At 39.8% G+C, this 24,663-nt stretch overlaps 1 protein-coding gene across 2 annotated transcripts in view; it reads right to left on the bottom strand.

The window, feature by feature from the left end:
- Positions 1 to 24,663, bottom strand: part of tln2a (talin 2a) — a 57,507-nt gene that overhangs the window by 13,264 nt on the left and 19,580 nt on the right. For both annotated transcript variants that reach the window (XM_072465516.1, XM_072465517.1), the window contains exons 3-32: positions 15,760 to 15,919; positions 15,399 to 15,496; positions 14,103 to 14,232; positions 13,874 to 14,026; positions 13,520 to 13,662; positions 13,306 to 13,433; positions 13,105 to 13,168; positions 12,347 to 12,451; positions 11,273 to 11,428; positions 10,713 to 10,814; positions 10,489 to 10,565; positions 9,464 to 9,644; positions 8,840 to 8,953; positions 8,615 to 8,723; positions 8,254 to 8,462; positions 7,402 to 7,500; positions 7,157 to 7,324; positions 5,653 to 5,787; positions 5,425 to 5,584; positions 4,706 to 4,872; positions 3,756 to 3,884; positions 2,444 to 2,557; positions 2,190 to 2,303; positions 1,857 to 1,991; positions 1,535 to 1,663; positions 1,361 to 1,463; positions 803 to 1,011; positions 567 to 686; positions 288 to 485; positions 71 to 210 (exon numbers count right to left, since the gene is read on the bottom strand). In XM_072465516.1, coding sequence (XP_072321617.1) covers positions 71 to 210; positions 288 to 485; positions 567 to 686; positions 803 to 1,011; positions 1,361 to 1,463; positions 1,535 to 1,663; positions 1,857 to 1,991; positions 2,190 to 2,303; positions 2,444 to 2,557; positions 3,756 to 3,884; positions 4,706 to 4,872; positions 5,425 to 5,584; positions 5,653 to 5,787; positions 7,157 to 7,324; positions 7,402 to 7,500; positions 8,254 to 8,462; positions 8,615 to 8,723; positions 8,840 to 8,953; positions 9,464 to 9,644; positions 10,489 to 10,565; positions 10,713 to 10,814; positions 11,273 to 11,428; positions 12,347 to 12,451; positions 13,105 to 13,168; positions 13,306 to 13,433; positions 13,520 to 13,662; positions 13,874 to 14,026; positions 14,103 to 14,232; positions 15,399 to 15,496; positions 15,760 to 15,895 — 4,025 coding nt within the window. In that variant the 5' untranslated portion in view covers positions 15,896 to 15,919. The remainder of the gene's footprint in view (positions 1 to 70; positions 211 to 287; positions 486 to 566; positions 687 to 802; positions 1,012 to 1,360; positions 1,464 to 1,534; positions 1,664 to 1,856; positions 1,992 to 2,189; positions 2,304 to 2,443; positions 2,558 to 3,755; positions 3,885 to 4,705; positions 4,873 to 5,424; positions 5,585 to 5,652; positions 5,788 to 7,156; positions 7,325 to 7,401; positions 7,501 to 8,253; positions 8,463 to 8,614; positions 8,724 to 8,839; positions 8,954 to 9,463; positions 9,645 to 10,488; positions 10,566 to 10,712; positions 10,815 to 11,272; positions 11,429 to 12,346; positions 12,452 to 13,104; positions 13,169 to 13,305; positions 13,434 to 13,519; positions 13,663 to 13,873; positions 14,027 to 14,102; positions 14,233 to 15,398; positions 15,497 to 15,759; positions 15,920 to 24,663) is intronic.

The following is a 24,663-nucleotide window of genomic DNA, read 5'->3' as shown; positions in this document are numbered from 1 at the left end:
CTGAAAGACAAACAAAGAATTATTAGCCATCTGAATTTATAATAATTAAATAAGTATAAATATGACATACCTTGCTGCAGCTGCCAACAGGTTCTTGGCATTTGCAGCTCCAGGATCCACAGACAGACTTTTAGCAGCCAGAAGCAACTTGCTGGATGCCATGGAGATGTTCTTTAAGTTTCCAATCACTTGTACTTGGTCATCTTTTTTCTGAAATTTTTGTTTTGCGTTTAAAATCACAATTATATGAGAGACCGAATTATATTGTATACTGCACAGCGGGCTACCTGAGTGTGGCCAGCCATCTCAATACCAGCGTCCAAAAACTCATCAAAGTCTTGGCTGAACTTTCCGGATGCGTCCGCCAGTTGGCCGCTGGAGCCTCTGGAGGCATACACCACCTCCCCAGCCGACTGGTTCAGGCCAGCTGCCGTTTGGTTCAATTCGCTCTGGGCCTCCTGAAAGGACTTGGAAGCTGGTGGTATCTGGAAGTAACAACATATTTAATGCATGTATTTAATTGATACACTTAATTAATCAATGTATGTATGGTTTATGTCACTTACAGTCTCTATAAGCAGCTTCTTACTAGCTTCTCCAATGCTTTTGAGAGCCAAGTCTACATCTTTTTGACCAGGCAGACAATTAACACAGTTGTTCAGGGAGTGTGACACAGCTTTGGCAACCTACAGAAACATTATAATTCATTTGTAAATTTGTAACTGTACTCTGAGGCAACTGTTGTTGTGATTTGGGGCTTTAGAAAAATGATTTGAATGGAATCAAAAAGTTGAAAATAGACCTGAGCTAGTCTCTGCTGACTCTCTGCATCTCCAGGTGAAACGAGGGCCTCTTTGGCTTCCTGTATGAGGAGAGCTGAACCCTCCATAACGTCTCGTGCAGAATCCAACATGGCAAACGCTGCCCTGGGGTCTGAAGTAGAAGCAGCAACACCACGAGCGGCCTGGGCAAGTGTCTTTAAGGCCTGAGCCGTCTCTCTGGCCGCTATGCCTTTTTACAAAATGGTAGTATAGTGAGCTCATTTCTTGTCAAACATTTCCTTAAAGAACTAAAGAAATGCTTTGAAATCCTATATAATTTACAAAGCAATTTAAATCCTCTGATTACACCGTATACTAGTATAAACTGAGTAATGATTGGGTAATAGGTAATTATAGCAATTGCTTGAGATTAATTCTATAATCTGACTGAGGACTGAATTTGAAAGGGCCTAAGAAACATACAACGTATTGAGATGTTCTCCTAGAGGCATTCAGTACGTTCACTGATCTCATTGCAGCATAACATAACATGTTCTTTTAATGCAGCATGTAGGATGATGCCAATGTGCCATTCTTACCAGTGTAATGTTCATTTCCTTGGGCTGCACAGGTCAGCAGCTGAGCCATAGAAGATCCAACCGACTTTGAAGTGCTGCCCAGATCTTGAGCACATTTCTCCAACTGAAATTATTATCATTTTTTACAAGAAAAAATAAATACGAAGGTACAGCAATAAGAAAAACATGTTTTACCGATTCACCAGGAAGTGGTTTGAGCTGATCGCTACTGCAGGCCATTTTAGCATCTTGTAGCTCATTATGCAGAGTCTGAATTGCGTCGAGAGCCGAGTCGATCTCCATAGGACCACATGCTTCATGTGCCTGTGGTTTGAGTCAAAGTATTATTAACAAAAAATGTAGTGTGCAAGTACAAATATTTCCAGAGAATAAAATCATTCACACAACACATTCACGCTGGCCAAGGACATAACATGACTGCAGAATGCAGAATGCTTAGTAGTTATAAAATCACTGCTTTAGTTCCAGTGCCTGAGCCACCCTCTCCTTTACTTACCTTCTGCCCTGATGTCCTCAGCTCTGCCAGGCAGGTAGCGAGGTTCTTGGCACACTGACCCAGTTGCATGGCTGCAGCTTGATCCGTCACCGTAGGAACAGAGGACTTGGCTGAGGTCACCATCTTACTTCCAGGCTGTGGTATTAAAGTAGTAATGAAATGTGTGTTTAAAGGGACAATAAGAACACACATACATCTCAAAGGTTTTTATTGCACTTGGACAACTGAAGGTCAGTCTTCAGCATTACATAAATGTAAACTACGACCACGAGACAAGCACTGATTTACCAAAAACAGTCTTTTACAAACTATGTTACTGACTATACAACATACCTGTAGGAAGTTTTGACTGGCAATGATGAGGGCCAGTTGAGCACTGAGGTCTTCTGGTTTAGCCTGACTTCCACGCACACCTTGAACCAGCTGCGGGATGTGATCTGCAACAGCCTAGACACCAAAAAGCATCATGAACAACACTGAACAGTTCTAAATGTAGCAAGTGACCAAACCACTATACATAAGTCAAACGGGTCATTTTCAGATCCATTTATGAACTAAAAACTTAATAGATTGCATGCTTGACTCACCTTACAGCTCTGCACTAGTTGTTGATGGGCTGCAGTGTTCTTGTTGGATGCGGCTGCATTTTGAGCAGCAGCAATGGTCTGTGTGGCTGCGGCGGCTGCTTGCTTTGCTGCATTCTGAGGATTTTGAATGAAAACAAATATAATTTAAAATTATACTAAGGCTGAGCAAAATAATATGTCTGTTTGCCGTAACCCGACCGACCCGGTGTGAAACTTGCTGACTGAAATTCTTTTATCAGCATTTTGTTGGAAAAAGGTCATATTCTTTTATTTTTCAATTATTTTGCAGACTCACCGACCGGACCGCCTAAACGACCATGTCGAGTATATTTATCACGCTTGGTCTTTCATCCTTATAGCAAAGAAAACGCTCTGCGCAACACATGTGCGTCTTCATAGTCAGTCCCCCACATGTGTCTGTAATGAAACAAACCACGGGTTGTTGACAACAAGTTGCCTTTAACAAGTGCAGTGCCTCTGTCGGAGCCACTGAAGTGTCCATAGGACATGCCAGGCTCTGTCAGGGTGTCTTACGCAATGCATTCTGGGATTGAAACACGCCCAGCAGCGTCATCACAACAAACATGGCGGCGCCCGTGTCCCCCGCATGTTCCCCCCGCTCGCCTTCGCTACCAAAATAAAGGATAGCGGCGTACAAAAGGTCGATTGAAATATCTTAAAATCGTGAGATTTAGTCTCCTGATCGGGTTGATAGAGACGTTTTCCGTCATTGACCATTGAAGCCTGACCTCTGGTGGTCACTCTGAAGGCAAAAAAAAAAATCCAAATTTTGCCATTTTTTGAGTTGAAGTAAAAAAAAATAAGAATTTGCCTACCGTCCAAGCCACTTGAAAAATGTTGACTCGGGTTACAGCAAACAGATAATTTATTTGGGGTAGCCTAATTGGCTTCTAGTGTATCTACAATTTACTGTAACAAATGAATGAAACTTCCAGATATTGTCAAAATTTTTGCAAACCATAACCCAACCTCTCAACCTGGCTCACGCCAGATGAATTCTTACAATGATGGTATCACAATCTCTGAGAAAACTGAGAATTTGGCAGAAAGTCAAAAGGACAAACAGCTATTGCTACTACTATTTATTTTTTAATGTGCACTTTGTGTATTTAAGGACGGGGAAGAAGTCTGGGTTTCGAGTTTGAGTTCTCGGCTCGTTACTGTTGTTGTGACGCTTTGATCAATCAGATTCAAATATTCACCATGACATTACGCCTTTTCCCGCCTGCTTTCGCAGAGAGCCTGTCCAGATTGATATTGTGTAAAACTCAATTCAGGGTGATGCACTAACCTCTAGCCTGTTTATGAGTTTTTTCTTAATGGCGTTCTGTGCAGCAGCATTAGTGGCAACACGCAGCCCTTCAGCAGCTTCCCTCAGCCTTTGCTGTTGGTCTTCATTTTCTGGATAGGCTGCAGCCCCCTGCAATGAACACAATTTACCATAATGTTTCATATGCAATAGAAATACAGAGACCTCAAGCACTGTGCATTTATCAGTGATTATTCAATCAGTGCCAAACAAGATTTCATAACGTAAGCATTGACCTCAGCAGCAGATGACATGTGTGCCAAATTAAACCCCATTTTATTTACCGTATATTTTGGAAACCATCACTTTCCATTGCGAGTCATGCTCTTGTGCAGATAGAGCAAAGGGCCATTAGCTTAATTAACAGGGAACTCTGCCTTTGACTGCAGACATCATGGGGTTAAATTTTAGCCCAGTGACAAGCACACACGAGCTGTAGCACTTTTATTATTATTCAACTGGAACCAATTATTTGACTTTTCCTGCTGCTGTAATCTGCCTTTTTACGGCCTTTGTTTGCCAGAAATATCACATGACATGGCACTTCCAAGCAGAAAGTACATTTTATGTCCTCAGAAGATATACACCTATAGTCTAAGGATAGTTTGTGCAAAAGGGTTTAAACAACAACAATGTAATGGAAGTTGAAATACAATTATAACTCCAGTTATGGTTGTCATTAGAAAAAAGCAAAAACTAAATGTTGAACCTCAAACAATTTTAAGAAATCAGCCATTAGGCTATATAAACTAGCAGAAAGGCCTCATCATAGGCCATGAAAAAACTGTGAGGAGTTAAAATAAAATATAAGTTAGGACGAGTAAGCAATCATAAACCCAATTTTGGTCTGAATCATTCTCTTGGCATCAGAAGCATCACAGCTGTAATTAACACCTCCTATAAATAAAATGTGTGAACATGAGTTAATTTACTTTTGCAGCTTCCACCATCCGTGCAGTTGCGTCAGCCAGTAGTTTAGCAGCAGCCAGCAGCTTCTTTGAATTATCCACGTCCACCTCAGCCTCTGCATCAGACCTCATCGCATTGACCAAGTCTGATGTGGCCTGAGCCAAGACTCTAGCCTGACGCACCATCTCACCTGAGGACAGATCATTAATGATGAGAATTAAATGTACAGTTTATTTCACCTATTATAAAGGTTACAGTTAGTATGGCATTAGTAATAATGATTATGATTTAATCCTTTATAAATCATTGAAACCATCAGAATATCTAAATATTTCACATTGAATCAGAAATATAATGCTATAAATTGAGCACTATGTAAATAAATGTTTTTCAAACTTCCTATAAGTGATCTGTTCTTTTCTTTTTCTGTATCCACCTCTGTATCTACCTGTGTTTCATCAATGAAATTTCCCCATGCGGGACAATAAAGGAATATCTTATCTGATCTTAAATCATCTCAATTTGCATCTGTATTACAAATTGTTGCTCCGGCATCAGCACATTTACTTTAAGTAACAATATTGAGTACTTCTTCCACCACTGTACAACCAAGCTGACTGCATGCAAATCAACCGGACTGCCATAGTTAGTAAAGTAGAAACAAGCCTGGAACCTTTCTTCTGAATATAACAAGGTGTAGGGAAGCTAATAATACAATAATCACAGTGCTCTTTGCACTCACCTGCATCTCCCATTGAGCAGAAGATGTTCTCTGTAACGGACATGATGGTGTCTGTGGCCTGGTCATATCGACCAATGGGTTCTCCTCTGGACGTGTACTGACGCACATGCTGCAGGAGATCTGCCAGAGCTTGACTGACCACACTAGCTGCCGCACTCACCTTCAGCACAGGAAAACTTTGTTATTTTCCTTATTTTAAAATTCAAGTAGAGCAGACTTGTATTGCACCTGTTTGAGGAGTTCACCGGCTTCGGTGGCGGAGAGACAAGCTTGGACACAGCTCTCCACCGATCGGTCAACCAACTTTCCAGCTTCAATTAGCTGCTCCTGGCAAACTGGAGAACTGATAGTGGGGCTAACAACCTACAAAACATTGGCAATTCATGGTTAGTTCAAATGTTTGGAGAGGGATTTAAAAGATGAGTCAAAAACCTATTACAAAAAAAAAAAAACTTAAAAATAACTTTACATACACTTTAGTTTGTATTTAGCTGGTCACTAATGAATCAGTTTCATCTGTACATATATTTTAAAAGTACAAAATGTGCTACAGGTTACAGATTAACTCTCAAATTAGGAATACATTACAAACGGTACTTATCCTTATCTATGGCAGACATTTATGGGCCAGATAACTGAATGAAAGGCTTAAACTTAAAGGTCCCATAACATGCAAAATCGACTTTTCAGAGCTTTTAACCTTCTTACATTGCTATTTGTGCTTCATATATGTACCCAGTGTTTTTTTGATTGATTCCCACAGTGTTTAGCTATATTACAGACTATCTCCTTTCTGCGAATCTCCAAACTGACGGGCGGTGGGGCAAGACCGCGTCATAGGGGCAAGACCGCGTCATAAGGGCAAGCACGCATCACCATCCCCCCTCCCCCCCCGCCTGCCGCCTCCTTCCCCCCAGCGCCGCGCTGGCTCCAGGCTCGTCTCCCCATACAAGCCCCGGAGTTTTTCTGCTTCGATTTACGACGAAACACGGTTCAAAGAGGCCCAAAACGTCATTAATGATATCGCACTTTTTACTATTATCACAATGGTGAAGGTTTATGTGGCAATTGATGCAGCAACCGGGAAAATAAACGGAGAGAAGTTCTATCCGATATCGAAAAACCAGGAAATAAGAGCGCGATGGACATAAGACTATCTATCTATCTATCTATCTATCTATATCTATATCTATATCTATATCTATATCTATATCTATATCTATATCTATATATATATATATATATATATATATATATATATATATATATATATACACATATATATCTGTTCTGCGCACGCTGTAGAATAAACACCAGATTTATTTAGTCTCAAAGTAGTGTTGATCTGAAGTTCTGTCGTTTTTCACTCACTGGCGCGGAGCGGCGCAGCGCGGAGCAAACAGCTTTGGGGAACACACTACGTCACGGGTGGGCGGGGCACACACGCGCTCTGAGACTACGTCACGGGTTGGGCGGGGGAACCAGATCGCTCTTCGCAAGGGTGGGGGCGAATCTCAAACCAAGCCGTTTGCATTTCCGGGTTGGTGAGGGGGTCCAAGGTCTGGGTGATATTTCTTAACTATTATGTTATGGGTGTTGCACAACCCTTATTATTATCAATTATACACTTAGGATAGACAACGAAACGTGAAAAAAGCATGTTATGGCACCTTTAGGTAAACCAGGAACAGTAATTTAACTTTAATAAATTGAAAAACAGTTACAGCTCTACCTTTGCACATGCGACCAACTGAGAGGTGGAGAGGGCACATTGTGTAGCAGCAGCAATAACTCTGTTCTGAAGCACAGTGTCGTCTGCATCCTGAGCCACGTTCTTAGCTTTAAGCACCAACATGGCAGCAGCGTTAGCCACAGCTTTTGCCAGATTCATCAGGATATCCTGCACAAGACATAAAAGTCAGAAAAACAGTAAATGCATTTCAGAGTGAATAAAGTAAGACACATTGCCAGTATTACCTGGAACCGCTCATCAGTCTCATTTTCTCCAATCTGCCGAAGAAGATCTCCGCTGGCCTGACCAATGCTTCCTGCTGCTGTCAGCACAGTTTGTCTTGGCTGCAAATAGTGAGACAACATGAAAAAGTGTCAGTCTTTTTGTTGTAGTGGTAGTGGAGGATTTTTGCATAGTTTGTATTACTAAAATGTACAGAGAATAATACAAAATAAAATCATCATCAAAAAACATTACATTTAATAAAATCGAAAATGTCAGCCTGCTCTGCATCTGCCCATCAATACTGGTGCAGCCAACAGAAAAATGACAAAATTAAAGGCGCAATGGACGATTTTTCGGCGATTTGAGAACGCAGGTGGAAGTGTGCATGCCCACTCCCCCGTGCGGACTGATACAACACACACGTGCGTTTGTTTATTGGATCGCATCGCATCTCTCGTCTCCCATAGATTTCTGTCTATTATGAGTCAGCTCGAACTGTCTATCTCCGTCCTAATTTTGTCCCGTACACTGAGGGAACTACATTATGATAGATCAATGCGCTTAGACACGCGGAAATGTGGGACGAGCCGCACGCAGCTGCAGGTGAGCGATAGATGCGTTTTATGATTGATACGTGGCAGGACTAATCAGCAGTCCACGCCACGAGGATTTGGGCCTTTAAGGAACACCTTTTACTTAAAAAATAAATTAAAAAGTTCCTAAACTAAATTAAATTAAATTTTATTTGCAATTTACAATCTTTTTGCCTGTTAACTATGACATTTTCACGTGTGTGAATGTTTTTGCATCCAATGATGTTCACCCACAACCTGGGATTACATTCAAAAACGTCTAGATTCAAATAAACGCACCTCTCCAGAAGCAGGCTCCACAGCCTTTAGCAGATCTGACACTGCACCAGCCAGTGTCCTGGCAGCCTTCATCAGATCGTTACCACCACCCACTTCATCCTCCATTAGAGCAGCCAGCAGCTTCACACCCTTTGACATTTCGGTGAGGTTTGAGGAGATTGTGGTGATGGCACAACCAACAGCAGTGTAATCTGTGTCTGTTGGGTCACCTGGTCATACAACAGAGAAACTCTGAGAAAATGTATGTTTGTAAAGTCAACAGTTAATTCTCTCTAAAGCGGCCAATGCATCGTTTGGCTAAATGAATGTACTGATATGAAACCACATGGTGTTGCTAAGTCACAGTTGCAAATGCACTGACCAGCTGTGAGATTGACCACTGAGGCTGTTCCTGCGGTGATGGCATCCACCTGGGAGTGGATCTCATGTTTGGACTCATCCATCTTGTTTTGGATCCACACTTTAGAGGCCTACACAGGAGGGATTACATTGTTAAAAAAAAGGTTTTATCATCTTATTGGGTATTTGTACATGACAGCCAGGGCATTAGAATACATTCAAATGTGTGAATTAATTTGCTCCTTACCATGTCCTGTCCAAGTGGAGGCAGGTTATCCACTTCTCCAAGATCAATCTGGGCCTTTTGCACAGCTTGCATACTGGTATTGATGGTTCCCATTAGAGCCTGCTGAGCTGAACTCTACAAATTGAGGAAAGTTATAGTTTAATAAAAAAAAAACTCAAAAATCTAGGAGTGCAGTTCATGCCTGACCACATTTAAGAAATATATTTTTATATAGTCTATAGCAGTGGTTCTCAACCTGGGGGTCGGGACTTTCATTAAATATGGCTCGACACCCTGCAAATGCAGTTCTACCAAATTCCTTTATCTTAGGGTTATGCCATAAAAATAATATTCATCAATAGAAATAAGGCTACTTTCTCACTGTGGGTATTTTGTGTGTGTGTTTGGGAGTCGTGACTCTACAGTTATTATGGGGGTCGCAACAGAAAAAAGTTGAAAACATCAGGTCTAAAGGATGACAATTTACTACTTCAGCCTTTGAATGGGAGTGGACCTAACAAGGAGAGAATTTGCAGGATGCAGATGACATACAAAAAGACACACATATTTTATCCAACTATGGGAGTGCTGGTGCTAACATTAATAATGGCCGTCATAAGGAGACAGAGTGGGAGCTCTTCATACCAGTGGAGGCATGTGACCTCGGTGCATCTGGCCCATGGTGATCTGCTGCTGTGCTGACGGCATGCTGCCCACACTTAGAGACTCTGTACCAATGGAGCCAGAGCGGATGACCCCCGGCAGAGCCACAGACCCATGCTCCGCTCGACCCACACGGTTAAACTGCTGCTGAAGGATCGTGGACCTGTAGATACAAATCAGCAACAGCATATGCTATATAGTAAGATATTTATGTAGTGTTGGTACGCATTAATAAAACCAAAAAGACTAAAGTTACTTTCTACAAATGTGCGATACATAAGCCTATAAAACACTAAAAATACTATGGAATACTAAAAATGAAGAAATTATGTTAAATGTATCCACAAACAAGAGCTCGGGGGTAGTTCTTACTTCTCTTGTCTGATGCAGAGTCAAAACCACATCAGCTCTTTTAATGCGTGAGCTGTGTTTTTTCCTCAAACTGCAGATCACACACTTTGTGTCTCAAATTTGCTCACTGTGACCATTTCTATGCTAGAACATGTGCATAGAGGGATGCCACCGTGTCTTCTCTGTGCAACCTAATGAGAAACTAGCTTTGAATTCCTTTGTTTAGTTAACAAAATGTCAGCAGTATCAAAGACTTCTGCCTTCAGGCAATGTCCCAAAAAATACGACACAGTCTTCAGTTGCAGACAAGGCCACAGCGGATAAATGAGCTAATACTCATCTAATCAGGAAATGTTCGGATAGAGCCTTCACTTGCCCGGTGCTGCTAAATTTCCTCACATAATGATTATCTCTTTAGATAACAGCCAGCTAAGGAAGCGTTCTTGTGTTGAAATGCGCTTCTGGAAGACGGATGTGTGGGCAAGGCAACACCAAAAAGGAAATTGAAAAAAGACCTCAGTGCGATATTGGGATTTCTAAATGATAAGTAATAAACACACTGACATATAACATTTCCTTAACCCTTTATACTTGTAGTGTAGCGGTCTATCTAGCTCTACTAGATAATTGGAGAGAGGGTTACTAAGGTTACATACTTTTTGGGGGACACAGACTCCTCCAGCATGGTCGACTCCTCATCTCCTTCCAATCCAAAGCGGTCCTTACTTTGCTTCTACATAAAAGCCAGACACATAAATGGTAGATGGATTCAGCTTAAATAGTTTGGTCAACCCTACTTGAACAAGGATTTTGTACTCATGCAATATTCAGTGCTGAATTACTCTGACCCGTCTACTGTTTACTAGTCACTTATCCTTACCTTTTTGAGAATAATGTCTATGTATCCAGCGATAAGTTGAGAGATCTGTTCCCCTTCAGTGGTCTGCACAGAGTAGTAGCTTTCCTGATACTCTCCAAAGTCCTGCACACACAAAATCACCCTTTTAAAAGATTAATACTCCACAGAGGCAAAATTACCTAAATATTATGTCATTTCAAACCATCACTATAATAATCCCGTGGGTCAGTTTTTGTTGTTCCATTCACTGTATTTAAACGTTTTTTTCCCCCACCAGTACGAGAAAGAGGAGCAATACTGTGGATACGCTGAGAAGCATTCAGGTAAACAATAACCTCTCTATGGAGACAATCTGCCACTATAAACAGAAAAGTTACATGTGCACGTTTAATACATACAAGTAGCTAAAATCTCAGTAGCATTAAATAACTTTTGTTCAATTAATAGAGAAACTACCTCGACTCATATTTGACGACTTTGATCCAAAAATGGAGAAAAAAGACAGACGAAACAAGCAGCTTGACAACTACAGTCATTTGTTTTTCCAATAAGAAACTGAGGAGTCGATGTGGGTGCTTTACCAGAGTGAAGCTTTTAGGTGATGCGGCCCATCTCTTGACAGTTGTAAGAGGCCACTCCTGAACCACGTCTTTGGTCTTTTCCTCCACTCTCATCACGGACTCTTTGGTAATGCCCAGTAGCCGTGGCACCAGCTTGTTTTTGCTCTTCATCTTTTCCTGCGATGGGAAACAGCAGATCAAGAGTCTGATTAAAGCCATTTACTTCAGAAACAGACCCTTTAACCTTCTGTTGCTGTGAATTTAGTTTCAATACTGTCACTGGAGTCAAACAGAGCAATCAGTCAAAACAGCGTGAAATCGTTCCAATTTCACAGACCACCAATCAGCCAAGTGATGTTTTCATCTCAAAATGAATATTTCCAGAAGGTAATTAACAGTTGTTGAATCTTAATCGAGGCAAACGGTCCAGAGATTTGACTAAACATATGATTTCAAGAGTTTTTTTTAGCTGTAGCGCGGATGTTGTGGACGGACAAATGTTATGGGCTGTGACTCGGGGGCCGAGGTGAGGTGTGTAAAACGTCCCCAAGGTCCTGTTAACTCTTTTAAGGCCCAAGGGTTATGGGTAGCACACAAGAGGCAGGATTTTCCATTGTTATTTCAAGCACATTTCTGCTTCATTGGATTTTCTTCATGTGGGACGAACAAATGTGAGCACATGGCAAAGTGTCAAAATAACAGATCACACGTAAAGCCTCAAGAGATGTTTTGGATGAGTTCTTGGGTTCAGTTCCTTAGGGTTCTTGGGTTCAGTTCCTTAGTAAATGTAATAAAGTTGCAAGTGACCTATAATTGCAATATTTCAAGAATGCAGGGTTTGGTTTTCCTAAATAAGCTACATTTATGGAATGAAATGAGAGATAAATGGAGTTGCACATGTTGATGGAGATGATATTAGGTCTGTAGACACCAGGGCCTTGTAATGAATATGCTGCTGTAAGATGGCAGGATGGCAATATACTCCGCTATTATTGTGTTTGTGTGGAGAATATACGGTAACTCTGCACAAATGGAAATGTGGCAAAGGAAGAATTGCATTTTCATATTGTAATTTCCAGAACAAAAATAGTTTACCTTAACCAAGAAGAAGGACACTCCATATGTGCGTAGAGAGCGTGCTAGTTTCACATATTTCACTTTAGCCTCGATCTCGGTCATTTCTCCACATATGTTATGTTCCTGTAGGTCACAATACACAGCTTTAAAGAACAACCACTTTTAATACAAACTTAAATCAATACATGGTCCACAAGTAATATTGAAAAAACATGTAAACATGAGATAAAAGAAACAAGTTTAATTTTCAAACTAAGTATGCATAAATAAATTAAAATTATACAAATGGTTCCAAATTAAAAAAAACTTGAATAAAAACAATTGTCCTAATGATCCTCCCATTAATTAGCGCCTTGTTTTGCCTTTGATAACAGCGCTTAATGTTCTCTTGTAAATGCTGATGAGGCTGATGAAACTCTATACATTCTTCATATTGTGTGGTCCACTTTGTTGATGAATTTGGTTCTTCGTTTTTTATTAGGATTTAATCAGGGGACTGATTATGAAAAGGTCAAGACATTTATTTTATGGCCAGTGAGTAATTTTAGAATAATTGTCATGTTCAGATTCCTCATGAATAAATTAGAGCCAATTATTGTGGCATTTTAACCACATTTTATTTATTAAATACAATTGTACACTTTTGCAATAGTACTTTTTTAAAATTCTAAAACACATTGAACCATGTTTAGAGCGAAGTACACTTGTATCTCTATATACACACAGACACACATGTATGTATATGTATACTACTACTGAAACTTCTAAGGACATACCTGAAAGATTTTCTTCTCGGCTCCTCTTTGCTTTATGTATTCTTTGGGTAAAAATTCCTTTAAGCTTGAAACACAAATATACAGACTTTGAGAAAAAAGTTATTTCTGCTTTTATTGAACTGACGTTTTAGCAGTTTAAAGTCTTAATATTTCTGTTTATAGTTCTGCAGGCTCAAACGGGAGCATGCTGACTTGACTTACTCCAGGAATCCAGGTTTGTGTTTGTGCTCAATGTGAGGTCCGAACTGTATTTGGGCCTGAATGCCTCCGAACTCACAGGCCTTATCGAACGATACGGGATGCGAACCATTCAGAATGTCATCTCGAGCCTGGGAGTTAAAGCATAAATAATCATATTAGTCAGGGTCAGATGATAAGCATAAAAGAAAAGTAATCCATTTGAAACACGTCTTACCTGGACATAGAGGAGATTAAGCTGAACTGGATCTCGAGAGTCAACATTCTGATCCGAGTAGAAGAATTTACGGCGAAGCAAAAGTGTTTCACTCTCCTCAACGCCCTGCTCTCTGAAAGTCCTACTGTGGTCCAGCCAGTTCACTAAAAGAAAGCCAAAACATCTAAATATTCATCAACAGCGGGACAACACATTCTCTGATAATCATTGTATTAAAATAAAAAAGGTGAGAAAAATTTGAGACACATTAATAAAATAGATCTTAACTTAATGAGACAACGTAAATGTAAAAAATAAAACTGTAAATGTGGTTGCCAATGTCTATGTGTGTATTAAGCTTTCAGAGGAACCCACAGTCATCATCCGTGTGGAGTTTGGCTTTGAGTTTCTCCATTTTCCTCTCATCCCGCAGCAGAGTCCTGTCCTTCTTCAGTGTGCCCATGCCGTCCTCCTTCTTCTCTTCAACCGTTTCCTGAATCACCGAGTATTCTTCATAGTTTGTGATGCCTGTAGAAAGAGGAAGTTTTTAGAGAATCGAACTCAATGCGTCACTGTTATTAGACATGCCGAGCTTCAAACGTACCTATTCTGCTGCAAATTGTCACAAGCAGTTCTCCCACGGTCTTGGAGTCATCTACCATTACAGTTTTAACGGCTCCATCCAACATTTTAATTTTTTGTGGCCTCTGCTTTTTCTTATATTCAAGGATGTCCTGCAAAGAAAAAATATCATATTGCAAAACATATATATTGTGCTGAGACAATTAAAGCATAAAGTGAGAGTGAAAAATATATAACCAAGAGCACATATGTAACGGCTGCCACTCACGGCTCCCTTCTCCCTCCCAGTCGCAACAATTAAAGTAGATTTGCTTCGGAATAATTGGTCACAGTCATGGCTTCTACCTGAGGATGCCTTGGGTCGATTGAAGAGTGAAACCGTTTAGAGTTTAAAGCCTTAAACCCGGCTACGCTCAGGGGACAGTTCTTTAATACAACAAAAGCAGAGCGGCTCAGGTTTCTGGCAGAGGCAGCTCAAGATCAGGCTGGTGATCCTTGACAGGGTTAAGAAAAGAATACAGGCAAAAAGGCCATGAAGCGGCAGTGTCACCCCCTTTCAGATCGCCACCGCTCTGAAGCAAAGACATAAACTCAACTATTGGTGAAATGGACCATTATTTTTCTCCCACTTTACATTTTGCCAGGCTCAGCCACCAATCTTACATCAAAAAATCACCTCCTTTTCCGCTGCAAATGGCTAGTTAATTTCAGCGCTAACTTTTAGACACATCATGCCGGACTGAAAGAATATTACCGTATTTTCGGGACTATAAGTCGCACCTTGTTTCATAGTGTTGGCCGGGGTGCGACTTATATTTATACTTATATACTTATATTCTGGAGTGACTTATATGTGATATTATTTGTTATTTTCACACTCGCAACCACATTTCATACTCCAGTGCGACTAATATATGTTTTTTCTTCTATAATATGCATTTTTTGGCTGGTGCGACTTACACTCCGGTGCAACTTATAGTCCGGAAAATACGGGTATTATATAGACCAGAAGTCGTTTGACATCAATATTGCAATTCAAAACATCCAAAATACAAAATAATGATCCCCAAGTGTCATAAATTATAGATATATAGCAAACAAAACCATACTATGTCTTATAAAAAAAAAAAAATAATAATCTGAGTCACGAGGCAAATCTCCCATGATAACCACCTGTGAGCGAGTGTACTCTCTTGACTTTGGCCACACACTGCTCAGTATAAACACTGCCTCATAGACAGAACGCCGCAGCAGTGATGGTCTGTTTGTGCATCTGTGTGTCCCTGTGTGCAGTGGCTAAATAGATTAGAACATTTACCCCATTTCGGAGCATGTAATAGTCCAGTGCTCTGCCAGACTCAAGCCAGATGCCTTTCCTGGGGTCTTCATCGGACAAGAACAGGCCATAATCTGAGGCTGAAACAGACGCAAATGTTTTAAAAACAAATAATCAAGATGACCTCATACTGTAAAGTCTAATACATTTTTGAAGGACTGAACAAAGATGACTGTATTATGTAGAAAATGCACATAATCGCAAAGAAGAAGAAATGGCTGCAGCAAAAAACTGGAAAAAATTGGTCCTGTCTTTTATCGTAGACATTTACGTATTTGCAATATCTAATATTCCAATCTACCAAATGTTTCCCATGTTGTAGAATTTTGTGTTTGATTCTTACCCTGTCCGGTTTGTGCCTCGGGGACTCGTTCTCTGATGATTCGACATGCATCATACACCGCTGTAGAGGGCTCAAACTGCATAGTCTTCACCACGTTACAATGGCGAACGCAGATCTTCAGCGACAGCACCACCATCGTGAAGGCCGGCTGCAGCGACACCTGGACAGAAGGAAAACGATGGTGAACAACAATGGCAAATGAAGATTGTGTCGTATTTGTTGAAAAACTAATACATGTTGAATATATTTCAAAATGATTTTGGTTTGACATGTGAAACACAACAAACAAGAGGAATTCGCACATTCTATCAAAAAGGAAAAAGTGCTAATTCTTACAAAGTCTGGCGGTTTTATAATAAAAAAAAAAAAAGACTTGACAGGCTTTTTATCACATCATGCATTCGTCCCATCTGGTAACTGCCAAAGATAAAACAGTAGAAGATATTTGGCCAAAGAAAGTATTTGTTCCTTTCCCTCCCTCATTTCTCCACACTCTTCTACATCACAGGCACATACAGTACAGCATTGTTACAGAGATGACCTACAATTAGAGCTGGCCAATATAACTACATTTAGATCGTACTATGAATGTTTTCCAGTATTTAGTTTATTGTTGAAAAAAAAAAAAAAAAAAAAAGCTACATAAAGAGCTGGTTATTTTGCAAAACTTTCAAATAAAAAAAAGGTGATAGTGATATTTATGCACTTTTGTGATTCATTTCACAGACAGTTCATATTTGTTTTCATATTAATAATGCATTTAGAAACATATTTCAACACATTTAAATTAATTTAAAGCTAGAATACAATATGAGAACTAATCAGGGGTTCTTAAAACAAGTTTTAATTTTCCCCAGACCCTTTTGAGCCTTCTTTTTGGCAGTATTTATTATGATTTAATTCAATCTGTCATTTCTTTTGAGCAATTGATGAAGGATCATTGTATACGTTCCTTGTACCGATATTATATATGAAGAATTTAAACTTGACAAGAAAATTATAAATAAACAAGGTAATCTTGAACGTATACTTTAAATTTACAAATGACAAATTATTTTTAAGTTGTTGTTATGTTATAACTGAAAATAATCCACCACCTCAGCCTAAAATGCATTCCGAACTTTATTTGACTTAAGTCATAAATCAAAAATGGTGCTTGCAGTACATTGACAGGGAAGACTTTCTTTTGCACCTCCTGTCATGAACCAGAGGGAACACAGCCTCCCTCTGTTTCAGGGGGTCAAAGTTCAAAGGTCACAAAGTTCCCGCTATGGCTGAAGTACAGACAGAGCCTTTTCTCTCCTCTGTCGAACCATGACCCTGACTGCAGTGTACAGAATCTGGTCCCTATGTGAGACTTGTTCACAGCGTCAAAGTGATGAGTGGGGGATGTGGAGCAGAGGACCTCATGCAAAGGGGAAATGGAAATTAAAATAAATACATATCAATGCAAAACAAATGGAATTAAAGTAAATGAAAGCAAAATGGGTAATGTATTCCAAATTAAATCATTAGTAAAAATCAGGAATAAAGTTGTTCAAATCTTATTTATTCTTATTTGATTTGAATACATATCACCATCGTCTTTGCTGAACAATTTATAGCTACTAAGACAACAAAAATCCTGCAAATGTTTATATGGATACTAGATGAGTCTAATTGAAATTAAAACTGAATTAATGCCATGTCATTTGCAATTACTCTTAATATTTTATGAATGCTAATCAAGTTTAAAATGAAGCATATTCCCTTTTTTGTACTTTCGATAACTCAGAAGAACGTTTTAATTTAGGCTTAGTGAGTATATGACCACCTGATCCTGAAGAATCAATGTGGGTGTGAGTGCGTATTTCAAGTATCCATTTTGAAACTCTGCCTTTTTGTCTGTATCCCATGGACACAACCTTGATCTATTTCAGTGCAAAGGCCATTGCCCATTATAATTTAGATCTCAAGTTCAAGCCACCATTGTGTACTACTTGGGTGGTATTTGTTTGCTTCCTTCCACAGATCATCTTCAGTGAAGGCCAGAAATAACATGCATTTTTCTCTTTGAGACTGTAATCTTCACAGACGCTTTTTCAGAGCAACAGAAGGGTTCAAACAGGAAGAGGCCGAGAGATAAGACAGAGAAAGAGATAATGTAATAAGACTATGATGCGGTTACTGTGGAGTCCATCTATGGGTCATTTTACTTGAATGGAAAAACAAAGAATAGGTTTTCCTGTTACTGTGGGTAAAGAGCGATATAATAATAAAACGTGTAATTGTGATCTGAGTCTGAGAGATTACATTGTGATTAAAAAATACAGGAATATATTCTTATGTTGACCTGGGGCTCCATTTGCTCAAACTGACACATGTCATTTGTTCCACTCACGCCTCCTATTGGGCTGGTTCTTGAGTGACAGACTGCCAGATTTAACAATTGCCATGACAATCCAAATTAGAATAGACTATATGCCACTAGTCTGTCTCAGCAGAACACAGAATAATATACAAATAATAAACCACACTGAGCAAAGTTCCAGCCAACAGAGTAAGCTACACTTCACAAAAACTCAACCCTGGTACATTGCTACTATCATGATTAACCTACTCACACCGCAACACATAAGAAATAATCTATTCTTCTTCAGACTTCCACTGCACCAGTAACGCCTACATTCTTTTGATCTGAACACTTGGAATAATAGGCTAGTCTCAGCTAAAACAGTTAAGAAAAATGTTAATGTTGCACATTATTGTTCAATAGGGATATAATGCAATTATAAACACCGCTTGAGTTCACAGTTAGGATTTAGTCATAAATTGAAGGTGTTGTTGGTTGACAAACCAACAACGCGTGCTTTTGAAATGAGCACCCAAGATGCTTCATTTCTTCACAGAACAGAAGAAGAGCCGTTTGGAACAACTTCCACTATTGACCCTTTTCCATGGCCCAAACTAGTGTTTGGTGTTGTCTCATGTATTCCACTACAAGATGAAAGTCGTGGTAGGAAATATAGACAATATAGTTCAAGTAAAGCACAAACATGTAATGGTCAGTACAATTCAAAGCTCAAAAGGTGTCAAAATATATATTTATTTTGCAACGGTCATTATAAACACTATACAATATATTCTAATTTTGCATCTGCAAAACAATACATCCAAGCTTTGACATGAATGAGTAAATAAGACTTTGTACCTGAAGAAATTAGTGAACAACAAAGACCAAAAGGAAGAAGAATAAGTTTAATTTGGCCTCGCCTTGCACAAAATTCAATTTCATTTGGAGCAAACGGCAGCCTCAGAGTCAGACAAAGGCTCATGAGATAAAGTGAAAATGAGCCCAAGCACTGGAACATGTAGCCATTGTTCAATAGATCAATGAAGCACAGCGCTGCCTGCTGGGAATGCCCAGGTCCTATTACAGTAACGTGGCCTCTAATCCAATAATAGAACAACCCAAGTTAAAGAGGCCCAGGCCAGAACTGCCATGGACCAGGAAGTAGTCAATAGCTAGTTTCTAACACGAGTCACACTGGACATGTCATTAGTTGTCTTTCCCATTTCCCCTTCAGTGTAGTTCACAACCTGTTGGACAGAAAAACACTGGGCATTATTGGATACTCGTTTAGACCATAAGAAAGTCATATGGTTCATCAAATTGGCATCTGTAAAGCTTGAATGCATGTCTAAAGAGATTACTTCAGTATCCACAGAACATTTTGAACAACAACAAGCTGTTCCTTTGAAAACTTTATATTATACAATTCCACCAGGGCAGTCCTGGTCCCAGATAAGACCAACTGTAAATGTTTACGTCAAATGGTCAATTAGTCCGTTTGTAGATGTAGCCACATATGGGGAGTGATCATCCTACTTCAGCCTTCAGTTTTTAAGAGTCATATATGCCATCCATTCTGATCTGCTATTGAATAGGAGCAGGGCCGGCCCAAGCCTTCAGGGGGTCCTAAGCGAAAACATTTTTGGGGGCCCCTCACCACGTCATCAGAATCAGTTTTATTGCCATTGTCAGTAAACAATTCACATATGGGAACTTTCTTCAACGCAAACAAAGAGCACCAAAACGCCAGGGCATCCGTTTGCCAGTTAGTTTATTCTCAACACCTCACAAGCTCAAATATTGATAACTTAAATCCCACAATGCAACTTGGTATTCCGCTGACATCACCTCTACTCCCTGTACAAATAACACACGTTCCAGATATGTTTTTGGGCGTATTTGTGGGCGTTAACGGTCTACAGCCACATTAGCACATTAGTTTAAATGAATAAACAGGGGGGTCTGGGGGCCCTCCCCCAGAGATTTTCAGACCTTTTTTAGGTCTTCTGCTGCATTTTAATGTGGTCCAACCGGCTAAAGTAAGAGTAAAATGTTGAGGTTGTAATGCTATAAAATGATGATGTGATGAAACTGTGCCAGGAGAAAATGACTAAAGCCAGTTATTAATACATTAGTGTACTTAATTACTCAATACAATATTGGCTATGAAAAATAATTATGGTCAAATTGATTCATTTTAACTGAAAATGTAAAAGTAATAGTTATCCTTACTAATTTATCTTTTACAGCTCCCAACTGTTCCTGCTTGCCAAAGTGACAAAACAAGTTATATTAAATTAAACAAATGGTATAAGCACTGCTTGATTAACAATTAACACTGATAAAACAGTGCAAACATGTTATTCCCAGAGAATGAACAGAACGAGAAGTGAAGGTTCAAACCTAGCTATAGTGAAGAGACTGCGTTTCTGCAACTTTGCCACTTTTATATAAAAATATATAGTATTATTCTTTAACAGACGTAATTTTAATGTCTGGTTATTTTTCACTATCAATTTATTATAATTTATAACAAATAGTCTAATGATGCTTTTTAAATAAATTTAAATGTTTTATTGCTCTATTAAAAGTGAATTACAATATGAATGTTTGTTCTGATCAGAACATCACACACTCCTGCATGAAACAATGCTGCGATGTGATTGGCTGATGGACCTTACGTGCATAAACCTTTACGTTCCTCTCATTCCACGTTAAGAAGTCAAACAGACATCACGAGTCACGATTGATCTCACACATGGTGATCTGAGAGAGAGACGCAAACTCAAACCGCTCATCTCTAACTGAGGCTGCACAGGGGCCCGGGACAGGGGCCCGGGACAGGGGACAGGGGACAGGGGCCGCACACTGTTCACTCCAAAGTCTCACATCAGAGGTTCTGGACGAGACGGCGCTCGTCCGGACCGGATCCCCGCCTCTTCGTGACCCGGGGCATAGACGCCCCTCACCGGCCTCACCTGCAGCTCACACTACGGGGCTGGTGTAAATGTTAAGCTTATTATCTTTCATTCAGACATATTATTGTGCGCGGGGCAGAGCTCTCGTCGCCTCCAACCTGAACTAACGTGACAGAATCGTGTTGTTTCAAACAGCAGCATTAACCGTCTCTTTGTAAGAGAAGTTCAATACCTGGAAAGTGTTGTTGAGTTTGCAGTTTCTTTACATCGTCAAGAAGTTTCTTCTTTAGTTTTTCGGCACCAGGAGATATATTCTTCTGGACATGATGACCACGTTCTGTTGTGTTTATGTTTTGCTCTCGTTCTGCTCGCGCACAATGAAGTTGCCCAATCAGCGCAGGTTTGGTGTCTTGGTTGCCAGATTGTCATTACAAATAAATGCGGTTTGTGCGTTATATGTTACCGCTGTGTGCGCTGCCGTGCCAGCAGCGCTACTACACTAGTGGCGCACGCTGCGCTTGCACTTCGCATAAAACGGGTTGCCAGATTGGGGGCCCTATTAAAGCCTCGGGGCCCTACGCGGCTGCTTAGTTCGCTTATAGGCTGGGCCGGCCCTGCATAGGAGACTTGTCTTCAGAGGGTGTTGTATTTTTGTAATGAACTGTTGTTAAAATAGAAGCAAGTTCCCACCCAGTGTGAATCCACATCCAGATTTAGGCACGGTTTCACTTAAATTAACTGTAGTATAATCAGGCCTCATCTTCACTGACGTCATATTTATCCCGGCCGGCCTGGAAACTCGGGGTTGATATTGGAACCTGCTCCTGACTGCTCAGGGGGTCGTAATGGAACCGATCTAAAGCACACTTCCTTCGTCACACACAACTGGCTGCGTGGGTCAGGATGAGGTCATTATCCACAAGGCTGAATGACAAAGGGAAGTAAATGGAAAAGCTGAGGATACACAGTGAGGAGAGCGTCTCTGCTTTCATTTACAGGACAGCATGCTCCAAGGCCCTTTAGGCAGTATACAGGAGCCTCAAAAGAAAATGTATTGAATGTACTCTGCAATAGAGGTATTAATATCATCTTGTTTAATGGTGTGGAATTACCAGTAGAGGCCATAAGGGCGAGCTTATGAGACATGAAACACTATTCAGACTAATTAAAAACACATGCACAACCAATGACCTCATTGCTCCATTTACAGTTTACACATTGTAATCCAAACAAGGTTACAAAGTCATGAGGTTTGAAGAGTTGAAGTCATTTTGAGCCGTTGCCACACTGTCACTTTATATATTTATTTCCTCATAAAATGCTTTGAAAATGAGATATTCCAACTTTTTGAATAATTGGCTAAACTATCCAACTGCAACAAACTGATCTCGTGGCATTAGCACCGGTAATGGTGCATTGTGCTAAATAACCACAAGGCTGTTGTTGGTGGGCTCCAGGGACAACACGCATACCTTCTGTGTGACACAACCTGCACGGCTGTCGTCTTTGCGTTTGAATAAAGCATGGATTTGAATAAGTGTTTGTGTGAGAGCGAGGTGGAGAGAGGGAGAGCAGGTGATACGTCTCTGTTGGCAGCAGCACAAATGCAGGTGTCGTGTTTCAGTCGGAGGAGAACAGCCCAAAGTCGACACCGCTTTAAGCATGTTCATGATCCCTCAAAAAAACTAGTTTGTTTTTGATTCAAAATGTAACTTATCAAAGCGAAAAGTGGAAGAGGAGATTTATTTTGTGTGAAAATGATGAGAACAAATCCCTGACCCTCCACAAGAAAAGTTGCATAGTGTGACTTTTAGTGCTGATACATCTATAGATATTTAGTGTCAATAACAGTCAATAACATCAAACTTTAAAGGGTTCAAAAATGGCAGTTTTTGGATTCTCTTGCTTCAAAATGTTGTATACTTTATATCGACATAACCTTTAATCCACAGTCTTAAGTGAAATATTTGATGTGTGCGAGCCCTGTTCTCATGGTTGCCCTGGGCTAAGAAAGGATCAGACAGAAGAAAATTCATGATCGGAGTGCTAACTCCACAGAAACACATCACAAGAAGAAATCTTAACATAGCTCTAAAAATATGCACTATAAAGTACTCTCCTAGAACAAACCTGCTATCAGCCTAATCCCACAATGAATACAATACACAAGACTTCTCCAACAGAATGGCTTACCTTCAAAGGGCAATCCAAACAAAACTAACATTAGTTCTGCTTTTCTTTCTACTTGTTCCAGCATGGCCTGGTTATAGGCGAGTACCCGCACTGCAACATTGTGCTTTTGTGCTGATATAGACTTTAAAGTAAATGTGTCAAACTAACTTCTGTTTCAATTCAGCACTTATTTTCTGTCTCTGTAAAACGAAGCAGTTACAATATATTGACGTGATACAAATGCCATACCTCCCGTTACTCAACCACGGGTGGTCAAGCGAAGCATAGAAACATGCATCAGTGTGGAAAGATTCAAGTGTGACCAAGCACAGCTCACTTTGCGAAACATTACATAGTAGTGAGTCTATTGACTAACGCCTTCTCGGAAAGGCAACATCTGACATACTAACATTATTCCCATAGACACCCTGCTATTAATGTGCAGCTCACAGCGGGAAAGCAGCACACTGGTAACAGGGTCCATACAGATCATACAAATGTATAAAAGGCAAATGGAAAAATGCTCAGAATGCGGAACTAGCAGACATCGCTCACATGGGTAAAGATCAAGAATCAGTTAAAACTACTGTAAGAATTCTGCTATCAAGAGTCAGGCCGGTGGGATTCTTTTTAAATGGTGAATTGTGGGTAAATTTAAAAATACATTTGTACAGTGTGTTATAGTTTCAAGCCATTTCCACCTATGGGCAATATTGACAAAAATGAATAGCTCTAAATTTTTGGAGTCTCCCGATAACAATAATCCAACAGAAATGTGTTAACCATACCTTTAACCATTTTACTTGAGGTTTAACTATCAGATAAATGAGAAACGTCTGTAAGATTAATCACAGAAGGGCCGAAATATCACACCATACACTACAAATGACATACCGCTACTCAATGTCAAAATGTTATTTAAATTTGATATATTGTCCATTGCTACCTGTAACACAAATTGAAATGTAAAGCTACAATATAGAATGCAATTTATTTTCATTTTATTATAAAAAAGATCCCCGGCTCTAAACGAGGACGGGAAGCAAACACACAACACTGAGGTGGCAATAACTACATTTGTACAAAGCCTTCACAACACCAAGAATGCCATTTCAATGCTTTCGACACATTTGTCAATAAGAGCACTAGAAGGAATGCACAGACTCTGTTATTATTTATGAGGAAATATAATCTTGTTAATATGATTATTCATGTTGTTTGTTTGAAAGCATATTATTAGCCTATAATTCTGAAGAACAGTCAGTAATAAGTAGAATAATATTAATGGGAAAGTCTTAGTAAATAGAAAAATGAAAAAAATAAAACAAACGTCCCATCCCCATAATTGTAACATTGAAATTTCATTTCATGACATCTTTGTAATACATCCAGTACCAATTTATTGTATATTAACAATAAGAAATGGGACATTTTGTCATTTTAATTTGCTTTAATCCATTTATGCAGCAGTACTGTGCATGA

Source organism: Eucyclogobius newberryi, unplaced genomic scaffold (assembly GCF_026437365.1).
Source record: "Eucyclogobius newberryi isolate DKJ021-1_F unplaced genomic scaffold, fEucNew1.0.hap1 SCAF_5, whole genome shotgun sequence".
Classification (NCBI taxonomy): domain Eukaryota; kingdom Metazoa; phylum Chordata; class Actinopteri; order Gobiiformes; family Gobiidae; genus Eucyclogobius; species Eucyclogobius newberryi.
The sequence above is the reverse complement of the archived record's forward strand: the minus strand, read 5'-3'. Positions and strand labels throughout refer to the sequence as shown.